The sequence below is a fragment of the Sus scrofa genome, chromosome 4 (assembly GCF_054392235.1).
Source record: "Sus scrofa isolate SSC_HxYL_T2T_F1_AM1 chromosome 4, Sscrofa_HxYL_maternal_Yorkshire_Landrace_v2.0, whole genome shotgun sequence".
Lineage (NCBI taxonomy): Eukaryota > Metazoa > Chordata > Mammalia > Artiodactyla > Suidae > Sus > Sus scrofa.
The window spans coordinates 33,094,723-33,111,010 of NC_139386.1; the positions used below are offsets into that span (position 1 = coordinate 33,094,723).

At 36.5% G+C, this 16,288-nt stretch overlaps 1 protein-coding gene across 50 annotated transcripts in view; it reads right to left on the bottom strand.

Annotated features, from left to right (window-relative positions):
- The window catches only part of RIMS2 (regulating synaptic membrane exocytosis 2), a 617,675-nt gene that overhangs the window by 85,081 nt on the left and 516,306 nt on the right, over positions 1-16,288 (bottom strand). For 47 of the 50 annotated variants that reach the window (XM_085021919.1, XM_085021923.1, XM_085021931.1 and 44 more), the window contains one exon: positions 3,258-3,499. The exons of the other annotated variants lie outside the window; for them this stretch is intronic. In XM_085021919.1, coding sequence (XP_084878045.1) covers positions 3,258-3,499 — 242 coding nt within the window. The remainder of the gene's footprint in view (positions 1-3,257; positions 3,500-16,288) is intronic. 50 annotated transcript variants of the gene reach the window in all.

The following is a 16,288-nucleotide window of genomic DNA, read 5'->3' on the forward strand; positions in this document are numbered from 1 at the left end:
ACCAGCTTTTTTTTTTTTTTTTTTTTGGTTTTTAGGGCTGTACCTGTGGCATATGGAAGTTCCCAGGCTAGGGGTTGAATTGGAGCCACAGCCACAGCAATGCCAGATCTGAACCGCATTTGCAACCCGCAACACAGCTCAGGGCAACGCTGGATCCTTAACCCACTGAGTGAGGCCAGGGATGGAACCCGCAACCTCATGGTTCCTAGTTGGATTCGTTTCCACTGCGCCACAAGGGGAAGTCCCTGAAACCAATTTTAGAAGTATTTATTTGAACATGTTCTAGATGTTTCTACTTGGATCTTCCACAGATTTCTCAGATCCAAAGTACCCTAAATTGAAGGATTCATCCTTGTCCTTCTCCCAACTTACACTTTCATACTTCCAATATCCATCAATACAATGCCCATCCCTCCAGTGATGCAAGCCAGAAATATGGAGATCATCTTAGAATTTTCTGTCCTTCACTCCCATATTCAACCTGTCACTAAATCAGGTGACTGAGTATGAATTCTGCTCGTCAAAAATTCCCTAATTTATCACCTCCTCACTTTATTACAACCGATAACTGACTTAGTTCAGGATCTTATCTCTTATCTGAAATATTACACTACTCTGCTGATTGACCTAAAATCCTCTTTACCAGACGCTGACTTTAGCTGAATTCTTTAGTGAAGCTCCACTAGAGTATAAGCTCCAAGAGAAGGATCTCTCATCATGTCCATGTTTTCTTTAGGATACAGCACATGGTAGATCTCAAAAATTATTTCTTAGAGAAATAAATAGTAGCTTGAATGAACTAAAAAATACATTATGCCAACCTGACCACATCAGATCTCTACTGAAATTCCTTTAAAACTTTCTATCATCTACAAATTAATGTGGTGTTTAGGACTGCGCATGACCTATCAGCATCACCTCTAGCCACGTTCAGTCCAACATTTTATGTGAATATTACATCTATTGCCTCTCATTCCTGTTCATGCCATGCCTTTTTCATTATGGTTTCTAATTGTCCTTTACCTGGTTTAGCAGTCACTCTTTTTTCAGGCCTTGAATTAGGCCTCATCTCCTCCAGATATTCATTCCTGTAATTCTAGGTTGGGTCAAGTAATCTTCCTCTGAGCATCCAGCACATTTTCTATGTAATTCTAATTTTTCCACTGATACAGAATCTTAAAGCAATCTGTTTAAATATCTATCTTCTACTAGAGTATAAGCAACTCGAGTTATAAATGATTTCTTACTCATCTTTGTTCTTTGTGCCTGGAATACAGTAAGTGCTCAATATTTATCCAAAACCAACCCTTGAATGAATGGAATTATTTAGTTTAACACAACATATTCTCTCATTTGTAGTCTAGTTCATGTCTATTTTAGGCTCTTCATTTAAAAAAAATTAATTGACTATAGTACTTTGTTTTTGTTTTTGTTTTTTTTTAAGAGATGACCTGTGGCATATGGAAGTTCCCAGGCTAGGGCTTGAATCAGTTGCAGCTGCCGCCCTATGCCACAGCCACAGCAATGCCAGATCCCAGCTGCGTCTGTGACCTACACCACAGCTCACGGCAACACCAGATCCTTAACCCACTGAGGCCAGTGCTTGAACTTGAGTCCTTGTGGATACTAGTCAGGTTCATTATCATTGAGCCATTATAGGAACTCCTAGACTATATTTTAGAGCAGTTTTAGGTTTATAAATATTTGTAAATTTTAAAGAGAAACAAAATGCAATAAAGTTCTAACTGCTAGAGAAAAAAAGCCCCTCAAGGAGTTCCTGCTGTGGCCCAATGGGATTGGCAGCATCTCTGCAACACTAAGACACAGGTTTGATCCCCAGCCCAGCACAGTAGGTTAAAGGATCCAGTGTTGCCACAGCTGTGGTGCAGATTAGCCAAGGTTCTGATCTGATCCCTGGCCCAGAAACTTCCATATGTTGCAGGGTGGCCAAAAAAGAAAAAAAAAAGAAGGAGCAGCTCCTCAATTTCAAAAGGCCAAAGGCCAACATCTATCACATTGGCACAACAGTTAATTCTGTATAAATATCTGCAATTTAAAAAATCACTTAAATATGATCTTTATGTCCATAAATTAAATTTCTAATTCTACATTAAAATGCAAAATAACATTTCAAAGCATCGAATGAAAAATTCCCTAACAAGAATCTCACTAAATACAGTAAGTCACAACCAGGATATAAGGAATGCCATCAAATAACTATTTCAATATAATATTATTATATAAGGCTCAAATTCTGAAATCACTGTGACAGTCTATAAAACCAAGGTTAGGCGGGTCCAGGAATTAACACATCTTTAAATTCTTTTGTGTTGCAGATTTATGCCCTGACTTCTGTGTACCAGAACCCTAGTATTCAAACATATATGAGATTTAATCCATTTTTATCTATTTGCCTATATTTGCTGTAAAAGAAACACCATATTATATGCTTTTGTTTGTTTGTTAAGTAGAAGACAGGCTATTATTTCCAAGATACCAGGGATTTAATGTTTAATTATCAACACCCATTTGAAAAAAGACATTGCTTTGACTCACAATATTCTTAATTGCTAACAGTGGCTTTTCTGAGTAGGAGTGTTGTATCTAATTTATTTTTGCAGATGTGATTTAGAAGCTGAATTTTAAAGTAGCAAAGCTTTGAATATCTTCACTGTCAGCAGAAAACTGGTCCATCCCTGCTGCTGAAGAATACTGCTGCTTGAAGTTTTAGCAGGGAAGTAAAAACTGCAGTGAGAAAACTGATACAACTGGTAAATGCTGCTTACAAACTGAAAAAGAAGTTCGGTGGTCAGCAATAAAAGAAGTATACTACTCCCACAAAATATGTGGTGTCATCTTCATCATGGTTACTTGCTGGGAATGAAAATTAATTCAGCTGGTTCTAACTTGAGGAACCTAAAGAAAAGCAAATATCTCACAGATCAGCGCACCTTTACAAGGGATTAGCGACTGACAATCAGGGAGAACCACAGCTTATCTCCTCCCTGAGGAGAAAAGACATCAAGTGCATTTCAAAAATAGGTAACCAAAGTTCACTCTGAAGCAGGTTCACTGATCACTGAAAAAGAAAGTCACTGTTATATTTTCAGAAAGGTTAACCAGTTTCAAATGCCCCTTTCCTTCTGGAACATGTCATCACCCACACATGTTACTGTGATAGAATGAGTAAGAGAAAAAGAACAGGTACTTTAATTACAACTCAACTAGGAAGTCAAAAGTAACATAAAAATGCCTACCCGTTTGGCTGAGCTGAGAAGCACTGCGGCTTTTCCGGGAGAGACCAACAATAGCTACCATTTTGGCCCCAATGCTAGAGCGCCGCTTTTTGCTGCTGGTGCCCAAGGTGCCCACTGCAGTGTCAGACTGGCTGCCATCGTTCTTCTCTAGCGAGCACATGTCTCCGCTGATGCTGGTGCTTTTGGTCAAGTTCTTCCCTGAGATGCCCATTTGTCGGCTTTGCATTTTGGATGTAAAGACACTGTAGGCCGATGGATCATTAAAAATGAAGGCAAGAGTAAAAAGGAAAAGACAGAAAAGGTATTTTAGATGAACTATCTGGTGTATAAATCAATTATATCATTTATGGGACATACTTTTAGGATTTAAACATTTTCAAATACCATGGTCTTGAATGGGTTTTACTATTCAGGGCTGCCCTTAATGTAACTATCCAAAATCACACTTATGATTTCATTTCTGCTTTCAAAGAAGGCACTGGTTTGCATGGCCACAGGAAAAAAATAAAATTCATGAAACATCAGTGGGTCCCTTTGGGATAATATGCTGTCCTGCAAGTGCACTGCACTTTAAAGTGGCCATCTAACACAAGAAAGCAGTTTCTAAAGCATTCTTCTGTAATTTGCTTTACTATGGCCTTCAAAAATTAACCTGATGAGAGGGGAAATTTTATTTAAAAAAATGGCAAAAATTATAACCTCCATTGCTAAGAATGGCCCTTTAATTAAATTTTCTCATGTTATTAATAAGATTTTCCTAATAATTGTTAAATTTTCTAACAGGGATTGGTTTTTTCCATTAGTTTTGAATTGAAAATGATTTACTTCAATTTACATGGTTTCATATTTATTGATATAAGTATATATTCCCAAAATGAAGAAAAGAAAGATTTTCCTCTTGCATTCATTTGAAAGAAAGGTCATGATCAGTTTTCTAGATAATAGGGTAAGATGGCAACCATTTTTAAAACATTTTTTTTCTCTATCCTACAGTAAAATCTACTAAAAAGCTAGGACCATATGTTAACTTTATGAATCTATGTCCATTTTCTCTAAGTATTTAAGAGGAAAAAGACCCAGTATGGAATTTTTAAAAAAATACAGTGAAGTGTACTATTTTATCCTTCACATTAGTTCTAAGAAGAAATGGGGCATAAATAGAGAGAGAGAAAGAGCAAGAGAGGAGACAGTGTATATACTTAAATGATTCCCCAAACCAATCATTTAAGCTTATTTGATTTAGCTATTCTTCAATAAGCAACTACAGAATAAACTAGAAAGAGTTTGGGAGGCAACAGTAGATGGGAGCTTAAATACTAGCCTTGCTGCAACTTAACTGACTTCCTTTAGAAAAGTTAATTCCTTTACTCTAAGCCTCAGGTTCCTGGTTTATAAAATAATATTTTATTTTACTTTCTTATTTTAAAGATAAAGCTGTTTCCCTTTCTAGGACTTAGTTTCCTCATTTAATAAAAATGAGAAAACTTAAGTAAAGCACTAAGCAGAATTGGAGATACATAAATGCTCCAGAAATTATTTTCCTCTTCTCATTATTATTACCACCACCATCATCAGCCATTAAGCACCCATCAAACATGTTAAACTGGAATAACTATAAGGTCCCCTTTGCAAAACTCTTTGTTCTCAGGTATCTTATTTCATGGATTCTGGGCAAATAAACACAGAAATGCAGCATACAACTTTTATGGCATGGTATCATTAGAAAAGGCATGGGCATAGCCCAGAAAAGTCAAAGTTTCATTGAGACGAAGGCTTTCAAAATAATAACATATATTCCACAGTCACAGTAACTAGTATTTCTGTTATTTATGTAGGCATGCTCACCTCAACCACATACCTATATAAAAGAAGCACCTAATCTACTACCTATCAAGAAAGTCAAAGAGAGACTCTCAAAATATCGTACCTCATGGTTTTTGCATTTTAATTTTCATGGTTAGATATAAGGACCATAAAGAACTTGGCCAAAATCAAGCAGGATCTAGTAAAATACTAACTCAACTGATAAATCAGTTTATATGTAAGTATTTTAATGACCATTTGGTTTTAGGGAGGTACACTGCTTTTCAGCCTAAGAACTTTGATAACAGATTATCTACAAAAAGGGTTATTAAAGGTTTTCCATCTCCTTGAACTTAGAGATCACTAGGGATGAGTTTATGAGTAGCTGCCCTCCAGTGCTGTTTTAAAGGGAGAGAGACTGAGGATAGAGTGTCACTACCAGTTTCCTTTATGTTCCTTGCTTGGTCACCTAAAGCTTTAAGCAGACAATGCTGCAAGCAAACAAGCTATCAGCTGACATTTAAAAGGTTTTGTGACTATTTATGGAATACTTTGTAGTAAAGAATCTGTAAACATGGGTGATCATCTGGAATGCTTAATATAGTTAAGAAAGCATAGACCCATTCATTCCATTACCAATCACTTTAAAACAGAAAATTTGTAAGGATCTGGTAATATGGCAAATCTCCAATACTGCTGGTGAGGGTATCATTGAAAGACTTCTGAAGGGCAACATGGCAATATATAGCCAAAAGCTTTTAAAAAACATGGCTCCCCTTTAACTTATCAATTCTACTTTTAGGATTTATCCTAAGGGAAAAGAGCAATGCTCACAGATTTAGCAAGAATAATATTTATTGCAGAACTGATTATAATAGCAAAACACACATACACATACAGAGTAAAACTCCATAAATGTCTAACAGTAGAGGGTGTTTAAGTTATATTCATCAATAAAATAGGATGTACCTTTGAAAATGCTGTTGTAAATAAATATTTATTAACATAGAATATGTTCTGATATGGGAGAAAGGGCGAGTGGAAGCAGATACCTGAAGCTTAGCTTTGGCTGGCACACACAACAAATATGGATTTACCCTACAACTAGAGGACACAGGCAAATTCAAATCCTAGAGTGACACGGTGGCACAAAAAGAAAAAAAAAAAAGAGAGAGATTCATATAAAAAGAAATAGACATCTCTTGCTAAACTGGCTAGTTCAGGCAGGTAACCTGGACTCATAGATGATCCACCAGTTACTTGCATGAGAGGGGAATAAAGGGAATATAAAGAAAAATAAAATTGTATGTTCAGAGTATTTATGCTTTTTGTGAAAAAGTACAAATGTGCATAGCAAAACATCTAAAGGATATACTGTGAACAGTGTGTTAAAAGTAGTTTTAATTTTCTTTAGTTAATAGTTACGATTTTTAAAAATGTTCCCCTTTTCCCCCCAAATAAACATAAAAGGTGTCAGCAAAAAGAAAAAAAATTGAAATAATCAGACAAATAAAAAGAGCAATCAAGGACCAAAACAGTTCAAATAATTCAATTGGCAAGGGTCACTCCCTGGGCTAAAAGTATAGCCTGGCTTTCAAGCTACTTCTAAGAGATTATTGCACAATAATATTGGGTGTTGAGGTAGGATGTTCAATTCCAGAAAGAAACACTGTATTTACATATTTCTAAATACTATTTTATGTAGTCTGCAACCTACACTACACTTTCTAATTTTTGGCATTAGAAAAATAATGAAACACTTTATTTAGTATTCTCAGAATAAGTAAAATTGCCGTTGTAAGTGATTTATTTTATGACTTAATTGCACTTGTTGAAAGTTGTATCCTGAAATATTTTTAAAAGGCAAATCTAACACTGTCTGTAATTGTGAATAAGGTAGGTTAAATATTTGTAAATATTCCCCAAAGACTTAAATAGCATGTTTAAGAGTTTATAGGAGTTATGCGATTAAACTAAATGGAGTTTATAGGTCAAAAACATTCATTAATAGGCTTAAATGAATAGAATTAATACGTAGTTTGGCTATTAAGATAAACAGCAAACACAGGATAGACAAATTGAGTTTCTAAGAACTGGGCATAGGAGTAACATTGTAAATAAAATATATAGTCATATAAAAATGTTTCATCATACTGAGGGCTGGGAAGGTGTTCCGGAGAGAACTTGCCCAAGGAATTAGAGACTAGAGTGACTCAGAAGTTTATGGACAAGGGAGTTTCCATTGTGGATCAGTGGCAACAAACCTGACTAGTAACCATGAAGACCTGGGTTCGATCCCTGGCCTTGCTCCCAGTGTTGATGTGAGCTGTTGTATAGGTCGAAATGCGGCTCAGATTCAGCATTGCTATGGTTGTGGTGTAGGCCAGCAGCTGCAGCTTCGATACGACCCCTAGCCTGGGAACTTCCATATGCTGCATGTGTGGGCTTCAGAAGCAAAAAGAAAAAGAAGTTTATGGATGAAGTGTAGAGGCCATTATAGTTCATACAATGGAGTGTGAGAACTGCAGCACACAGAAAAGGCACTTGAGGAGTGGAACTATTTATAACACTTTGGACCAGTAAGTGGTGCTAGAGAAGCTTGGGGGGCTCAAAAGTTAGAAGACAATAGTAATGATGAGAGAGCAGGAAAAAAACAAACAGTGAGACTGGTCAAGTCCCCAAGCAGTATGCCACCCTGAAAGCCTTAATTCCTTTTCCTTCCTATTGCTGTGTTCCTGGAAGCAGATGTCAAGAGGGGACCGAATACCTGTTACCATGATAACGCAGACTGGACTGCACCAGTTGCCAGTCACTGAGTGGATGTTTGGATTTTGAGAAGCATTTCTTGAATTCTGGCACATTCTTTGTGGGAGAGGGGGCAGGAGGGTAACAAACCCTGCTCCTGTCTAAAGTTCACCTCATTAAACATTTTCTTTATGTTAAATATTATTTGTTCCCTAAAATGTGGAATTTGAAATTATGATCCTACATTAAGATTTAATAAACTATTTCACTTACTCAAATGATCATCTATACTTTTAGGCTAGTAAAGCAGTAACTATTCAATATATGGCTTTTTGAATACATATCCCCACAAATATGGGGATACAAGAATAGTATGACATAATCTGCTTTAATTAATTTCTGGCAAATATATCAGCATGTAAAATGCAAATATGGTTTCATAAGAATGTGGTCTTAGTTTTTAACTGAAATTCCAATGATGGGCTCTAATGTCATAAAAACCCAAGTTAATATTCAAGAAAACATCTATCTCTGAAGAGTATGTACAACTTGAGTGTCTCATGCTAATTCCTTTATTTCTGGAGATTACAGGTATTTAATATTTAGTATTTTTAACATTACTGCAGGTACTGTGTATTCATGCATTTTATCGTTACACTATAATATATTAACATAGCATCTAAATGTATTGGAGGGTGTTTGTATGTGTCTGTGCCACAAAGTTGACAGCTAGAGTTAGGAAGGAATACATACCTAATTAACAAAGCATTTTTCATCAAACATCTGCCTTGCTTGTAGTCTTTAGCAATAAAGTTGTGTTTAATGTTCTTTCTTTTTTTTTTTTTTTTTTTTTTGTCTTTTTGCCATTTCTTGGGCTGCTCTCGTGGCATATGGAGGTTCCCAAGCTAGGGGTCTAATTGGAACTGTAGCCACTGGCCTACGCCAGAGCCATAGCAACGCGGGATCCAAGCCGCGTCTGCAACCTACACTACAGCTCACGGCAACACCGGATCCTTAACCCACTGACCAAGGCCAGGGATCGAACCTGCAACCTCATGGTTTCTAGTCAGATTCATTAACCACTGTGCCACGACGGGAACTCCTGTTTAATGTGCTTTAGTCTTGGGTCTCATGATAGGAAGCAGTGCATTGGTGATTACAGGGCAGGTCACTGTTCACCGAGGATAATTTAAGGAGCACCAGGAAGGCCCATTATCTCCAAATTCCTTCCCCAACATCCTGCTAATGCCAACTAAAATGCCACTACATTAAAGACTTCTTTAAGAAAAAAAAGATACATTTCTTATTTTGAGGTTTGCTCCCTTTTAACAAGACAATACCTCTAGGATTTGCTCGTTTGTCTAAAAGATATTTACTATGCACCTGCTATGTGACAGTCACTGCTCTCGCAGTTAGGGGCATAAGAGAGAAAGAAAGAGAGTGTCCCTGTCTTCATGGAGTTTTCATTCCTATTGCTATGAGGAAAGATGATAAATAAGCAAATAAATGCCAATTTCAGATAGTGATAAGTGATCTGAAGCAAATAAAGTGGTAACAAGGGACTGGTACATTGGGGGAGGGGCAACATTAAATAGGGGGGTTCAGTAAGGCCTCTCAGAAGAAGAGATGACTGAGCTGAGAACTGAATGAGGGAACCAGTCACACTATGAGTGTTCTAAACTGGAGAGGAGAAAGTTACAAATATGAGCAGAAAGAAGCTTTGCTATTGGAGGACTTTTATAAAACCAGTGTTAACTGAATGAGGTGAAGGTTAGGAAACCAATACAAGGGGTCATGAAGAGAGGATAAGGCCTGGATGTGTTAGAATAAATACACGGCTGGCATGACTTAACCTTATTTAACTAACTATTCAGACACCACATCAGAGCTGCCCTAAGTCTGAGAACATACACTGTATAGGCGGTTGTACCAAGAGACCTGGGATCCAGCCCAATTCTTTTTCTCTGAATGTAACATTAACGGGCCTTTCAGAGACAACCTAATTACTTTTAAACAGTGACAAATTTGTGAAGGCTAGATCATTAAAAGAATTAGGAATATTCCTTTATTAACTGAACATTCATAAATTCATTTCAACTCTTAGGTGTATCTATACATCAATCCTTCACTCTCTCCTGAATTTACAAGTTCTCCAACAAATCACTGAATGACAGATCCCCATCCTGACAGGAGATTGAAGAAATTTACTTTCAGGGAAACTGTTAAGCCTAACTACTCTATAAACCAAAAGTATACGTTTCTCTCTCTGCCTATCACACAGTGATCGTGGTTTCTAATCATTTACTCTGTCCATCATCATATGATCCTTTTTCATTGTCTTTAATAAGTTATTTGTATTTCCCTCGACTCCTTTTCGCTATGTTCTGTCTTCCTTAAAAAGTTAAACTCAAAAACTACACCTAAAAAGTACATTATTTCCATGTCACTTGCTTTTACTATTGATTTAAGATAAAAACTTAGAGATAAAATGTATTCAAGTATGATTTTAAAACGTTTTCATTATAACACGTATCTTAAGAAACTGCATCTCTCCTCTGACTTCATCTACTTTATAACTATCCTCAGTGACACGATCTAATTTCTATTTTGTTTCTTTTTCTCCTTGAATTTTTAGGCCTACAAATATTTCTGGCCTCCGTTAATTTAAACTACAGTGAACATTCTTGCCACTAACACATGGCTTAGTTTAGCAAACTTCTACTGTGTACCCATATGGGGTTAGGCCCTAGGGAACTAAGTGGCTGAAACAGTGCCTGAGCTCCCTGCTTCTGCACTGAGGGGCATAACTAATGGGAAGAATACTTCCTTTTTTTTCTGCACACAAAAGGAGAATTTTCTTCTAATTGGCTTTTTCAAAAAGAGTGTCTATTTCTTACAATCTCTCCAGAGGAAAACACTTTTCTAACTTGTACAACGTTTCCATTAAGGCTAATGTAGCTTTCGCCCAGTGGTGAATAAAAACAATGAGTGAGACACAGTCGTTTAAGGAGCATATAGTTTAAAAATATGGGATCCTGCTGTATAGCACTGGAAACTATGTCTGGTCACTTGTGATGGAGCATGATAATGTGAGAAAAAAGAATGTCTACACATATGTGTGACTGAGTCACCTTGCTGTGACTCAGTCACACATAGAAAATTGACAGAACACTGTAAATCAGCTATAATGGAAAAAAATAAAAATTATTAAAAAATGAAAAAAGAATGCAAATATAACAGTAGAAATACTAAACAAATTAGTAAAAAAAAAGGTCATAATATTGGAATAAAGGGGCACTGACAGAGTTCTAAGAGACTTCACTGGAGGGAGAAAGAAAAAAAAAAGCAGAGATCAGGAAAGCTCTATAAACTTGGGTCTTAAATCATGGGTAAAAATTATCACAGGTAGAAAGAAAATATTAAAAGGGAGACTATTATGCATAAAATGTTGAGGTAAGAAAGAACATGCCATGGTTTTCGGGTGAGCAGTGCAGTTTGGTTAAACCGTAAATGTTATAGGCTGAGAATCATGGAGATAAATCCAGAAAAGCAGATTAGACCCACATTGCTATGGGGGGACTTGTAAAAGGAGTCACAAAAGCTGAGGGAGCTGGAGAATCACATAATCACATTCATCAAGCTGATGAATAAGGAAGGCTGTGTAAAATGGTGGCGGTAGTCACCAGGCTTTTTACAAGACTCTGTTCTCCGCCTTGCAGGTGCATACGAGGATCATATTTCCTCACCCCCTTGAGCTTGGAAGTGGTTTTTTTGACTCGTGACAAATGAAATGTTGGTGGAAATGAGTCCTATCTCTTCTGGGGAGAGGCGTTTAACTGGTGATGTTCAACTCCAACTTTTCTTTCCCTGCAACTGTAAAAGGGCCTCTATCAGACTGAGCCCCTGAGTGACTCTAATGGGCAGAAAGGAACTTTTGTTGGTAACCTCACAAAAAATTCAGGGTTGTTTATCACAGCAGCACAATCCAACATGTCTTGACTAACAATGTGAGGAGAGACTGGCTAGGAGGTTCCAGCAATAATCCTGGGGAAGGCAGTAAGAACCTAGGCTACTATATTGCTAATACTAACAAAGAGAAAGCAAAGAATAATGTAAAAGTTATCTGAAAGGAACCATCTATACAGCTTAGTATCTGGACCTGGGAATAAGTATAATCATAGTTCAAATTAGTAAGCATTTGCCATGCTATTCTAAGTGCATTATCTGAATTAACTCATGTAAATCCTCATGACAACTCTTAAAGAAGAGAAAACTGAGGCCCTTTGAGAGCATAGTCTTTGCCCAGGGGTTCTGATTTAGGAAAATACTGGAACCAATGAACTTCCTTATGGAGAGGTTCAATAGGAGAAGGCTGTAATCTCAGGTCACGTGCTCAAGGGAATAGTCAGGACTAAACAGATGGAGTCAGTAAGTATTTGTTGAACAGCACAGGACAGAGGAAGTTAGGATGAGCTAAGTAGGTGAGCCAAGAGTGTAAAGAGAGAAAGAAAAAAGGTTGAGAAGATACCCCAAGGAATACCTGCAGGTAAAGATTAGGAAAAAGAACAGTGACTGAGGGGACAGAAATGCATTCTCAAAAATGAGAAAAATAGAGTTAAATTCCACAGAAGACAAGAGAAGAATGAGGTTCAGGAAAACAGTGGTAGTCAAAGACGTAGAATTAATTAGCAGGAACACTTAAGAAAAGCTATGGACTTAGAAGTTTAGAGGGTACAACTGACCTTTAAGAAAGCAGCTATTGAAATAAGAGAAATTCCTTAAGATGGAGAAATGTATGAGTTTAAAGAAAGTTTGATTTAAAACATTAAATTTTTATGCTGTGAGGAAATTTATTAAACAGAAATAAAAGAAAACCATCTGCATATCTGTTTAACTAACTGGCTAATGATTTACCAGAAAAGCTTCTTTTACTCATTAGTCCTCCTTTTCCTAATTTAGGAAATGAGGAAGTTAGAGATCACTGTAAAGATACTTTTAACTCTAATACCTTTGTTAATCTGTTTTTTAAAAATTAATTCCTTTCAAATTATCATGGTTCTTTTTTGCTTTCTTTTTAATTGTTTTGCTTATTGTTTCCCCAAATTTTCCTTGATATATATATTCTCAGCAATAACACATCTCCCTTTACAAGTTTCCAGAATAAATTCCATAATCCTAATCCATCGATTCAATGTGTGTATAATCCCCTTAAATTTTTCTGTTTCACCTCTACTTTACAGTTAACCTCATCATTCCTATTTGCAAATTTTTTTAGGCATTAATAGACTTCCCTCTAACTCAATTTCACTTCAGCTTTTTCTGATTTTAACACATGATTATTTAGTACTTCCAATAATGTGGAAAAAGTCCATGACAAATTATCAAGGATACGTTTACTGGCCTATTACTTCAAAGACGAATTTACATTTTCCACCATTTTTACTAATATGAAAGAAACATTAATAGTTAGTTTTGCAAAAAAAACCTGAGAATTTTGATTTATTCTTGCTAAATATCCAGCGCTATAATCTGTGTACCAAGTTTTGTAGAGTATTTAACAAATGATGAATATTCTGCACTACTGAAATGATTATCCTATACAAAAATTCACATTACACCACTAAAAATAACACTGGAAGCTAAACCACAATATGAAAATATTCTTGATCTGTAACTTTAACCTGTATAAAATCACTAGATGTTGAGTTTCAAAATGTATAACAATATATAAATGGCTATAAATTAAGGTTATTAATTCTTCAGACTCTAAATTACAAAGTATATTAGTTCCATATTTTGAAAAATAGTGGATGCTCTGGTTTTTCAAAAACTTGATTACAAATCAAGTCCAAATTAAAAAAAATCTCGACATTGTGCAATCACATTGCATCATTTCAGAGACTGAGAACATACTTTAAACTTATATATCCTCATGAAATTTAATTATTACCTATACAATCTCCATGTCTAATTAAAAACCAATCTTTCAAATTCACATAGAAGAATCTACCAGAATTTCTGGAGAATCAAGGAACTAAAAAAAAAAAAAAAAAAACCACCTCATTCTAGAATTTTTTTTTTCAAGAGGGCAAATATATATTACCCATACATTATTCCTTTGAATTTGAAAATGAGGCTGCTTTACGGAAGTTATCTATGCTTTCCTTATACTTGCCTGACAATAACTGAGCAAAAGGAAGTCGTTTCTTGCCCTTTTATCTTTCTTAGCACATGTATGAGTACAGATAAATGATTTATAGAGCATCAGAAATAATTCCCACTGTTTCAGGTTCTCAGAGTTTGTGGCATCATCGTCACACGTCACATTATTCTTCTTAGTGAGTTTCCCATTATTGCTGCAGTAAAGGCTTTCTTATCAGAAAAGACAGCCAGTTTTACCATCTGCCTTCTTTAACAGATAGCAGGGCTCCAGAGACTAGGCCATAGCATGTGGAAATGTCGAGAGGAAGAGGAGCACAGTGTTCTCTCTGAGACACTACTGCTATCAGTTATCAGGTTCCTTGCTTGCTTGGGAGAAAATCAGGGTTCTGGGCTTTGAGATAAAAAACCAAGAAGAGGTCTTTCCATTAATAGCACATACTGACAGGCCAATGATTACAGATATTTTAAAATATCTAAAAAACAAAGCTCCAAGTGAAATTTTTTGTATTTCTTAATTCAATTTTAGTGGGTATTAACAAATTAATGTCTGAAGACTGTGGGGGGGGGCACCTGCACTCATGTATGTGTGTACTGTTAACATTTTTTATTTTCAATATATTATGATGTTTTGCCTGCAGCATGCCTTTCACATGCAAATTAGCCAAATCAGGAGTCAAACCTCCCCTCTCTGGCCCATTTATACCCAAACAGTATTTCCATGTCCTAGATCTTACTAGGGCTTGGTACCAGGCAACCAGAGATGACTCCTATACTCAAAGTCCAGTCTGCAGAAATTATTCAAACTAGCCAGTCTTAAACTGTTTACTTTGCTTATCTTTCCAGCCCCCAGTAAAGGTTCTGGCCTTGACTTTTCTCTCACTCCTGCCCCTTCTGCCTCCTAATCTACTCTGTTGCTTTCCCATATGGCCTGCATGGTGTGGCAAGCCTCCTGTTTCCTAGGTCAAAATTCATAAACTTTTTCTTTTTTTTTTCCTGATCCCCTCCTGTGTCTCCTCTTGTGGCCATACCTGACTGACCATGACACAGGACACAGAACAGTATGCAGGTATATATGCATAAAATAACTGTACTTCTTGTCAAGGATCATGGTTTAGAGCCTTAGTTAATGAATTTAGAAAAACAAGATAATAAAATTGCAAGGGATAGGAAGCAAAATGCCCAGAAGTTTTAATGTGTAAATTACTTTGTAAGTATAGATGGTATCTAGGTTAAGACTTAAACCTTATTTTAAATAGAATTTAGGCATTTCTCACGGAAAACAAAATACTCTTCAGAAAGATAATCCCTTATTCTTTGTTAAACTACACTTTCCTTGCCTCATTGGATGAATACTGGCAATTTCTCTTTGATTAAAGGCAGTGTTAATAAATCCAGTGTCTTAAAATTCTCAAGATTATCCCTTTGTTCACCTCAAAGAAGATATTATTCTTTCATGTAAAAATGTGCAAATACATGATTTAATTTAGTATATCTGCTTAGCTTAAATTTGTGCAGGTAGACAATGTTCCAGTCATCATTACCCAAGTACAAGGTGGTTTTACATGTCACTCAGAAACCACCATAAATAGAAAGATTATAATCTTCTTCAATGACTATAGTGACAGTAATATTTTGACAGGATATCCTTGGTCATATCTACTAAATCTTCCTTGAAACTATTTCTTATTTTATTTTATTTTATTTTATTTTATTTTATTTTATTTTATTTTATTTTATCTTTCTCTCTCTTCTTGGGGCTGCACCTGTGGCATATGGAGGGAGGTTCTCTGGCTAGGGGTCCAGTTGGAACTGTAGCCACCAGCCTACACCAGGGCCTCAGCAACACGGGATCCGAGCCACATCTGCAATGTACACCACAGCTCACAGCAACACTGCATCCTTAACCCACTAAGCAAGGCCAGGGATCGAACCTGCGTCCTCAGTCAGGTTCGTTAGCCGCTGAGCCAAGATGGGAACCCCCCTTGAAACCACTTAAAGGAAAGTCTTCAGCTTGTTAGAGATCTAAACTTATTTTGTGCTTCTTCTGTGATTCCAAGTCAATCAGTTCTACAAAGATTTTGAGTTTCTACTCTTTAATGACATCTCATCACACACAAAGCTAGTCTCTCTCTCTCTCTCTCTCTTTTTTTTTTTTTTTTTTTTTGTCACACCGGTGGCATGAGGAAGTTCTGGGTTCTGGGGCCAGGAATTGAACCCATGCCAAAGCAGCGACCACCAGAGCCACAGCAGGGACAGCACACAATACCTAACCTGCTAACCTACCAGGGAACGCCAATGCCAGTCTTTTAAGGTCAGAAAAT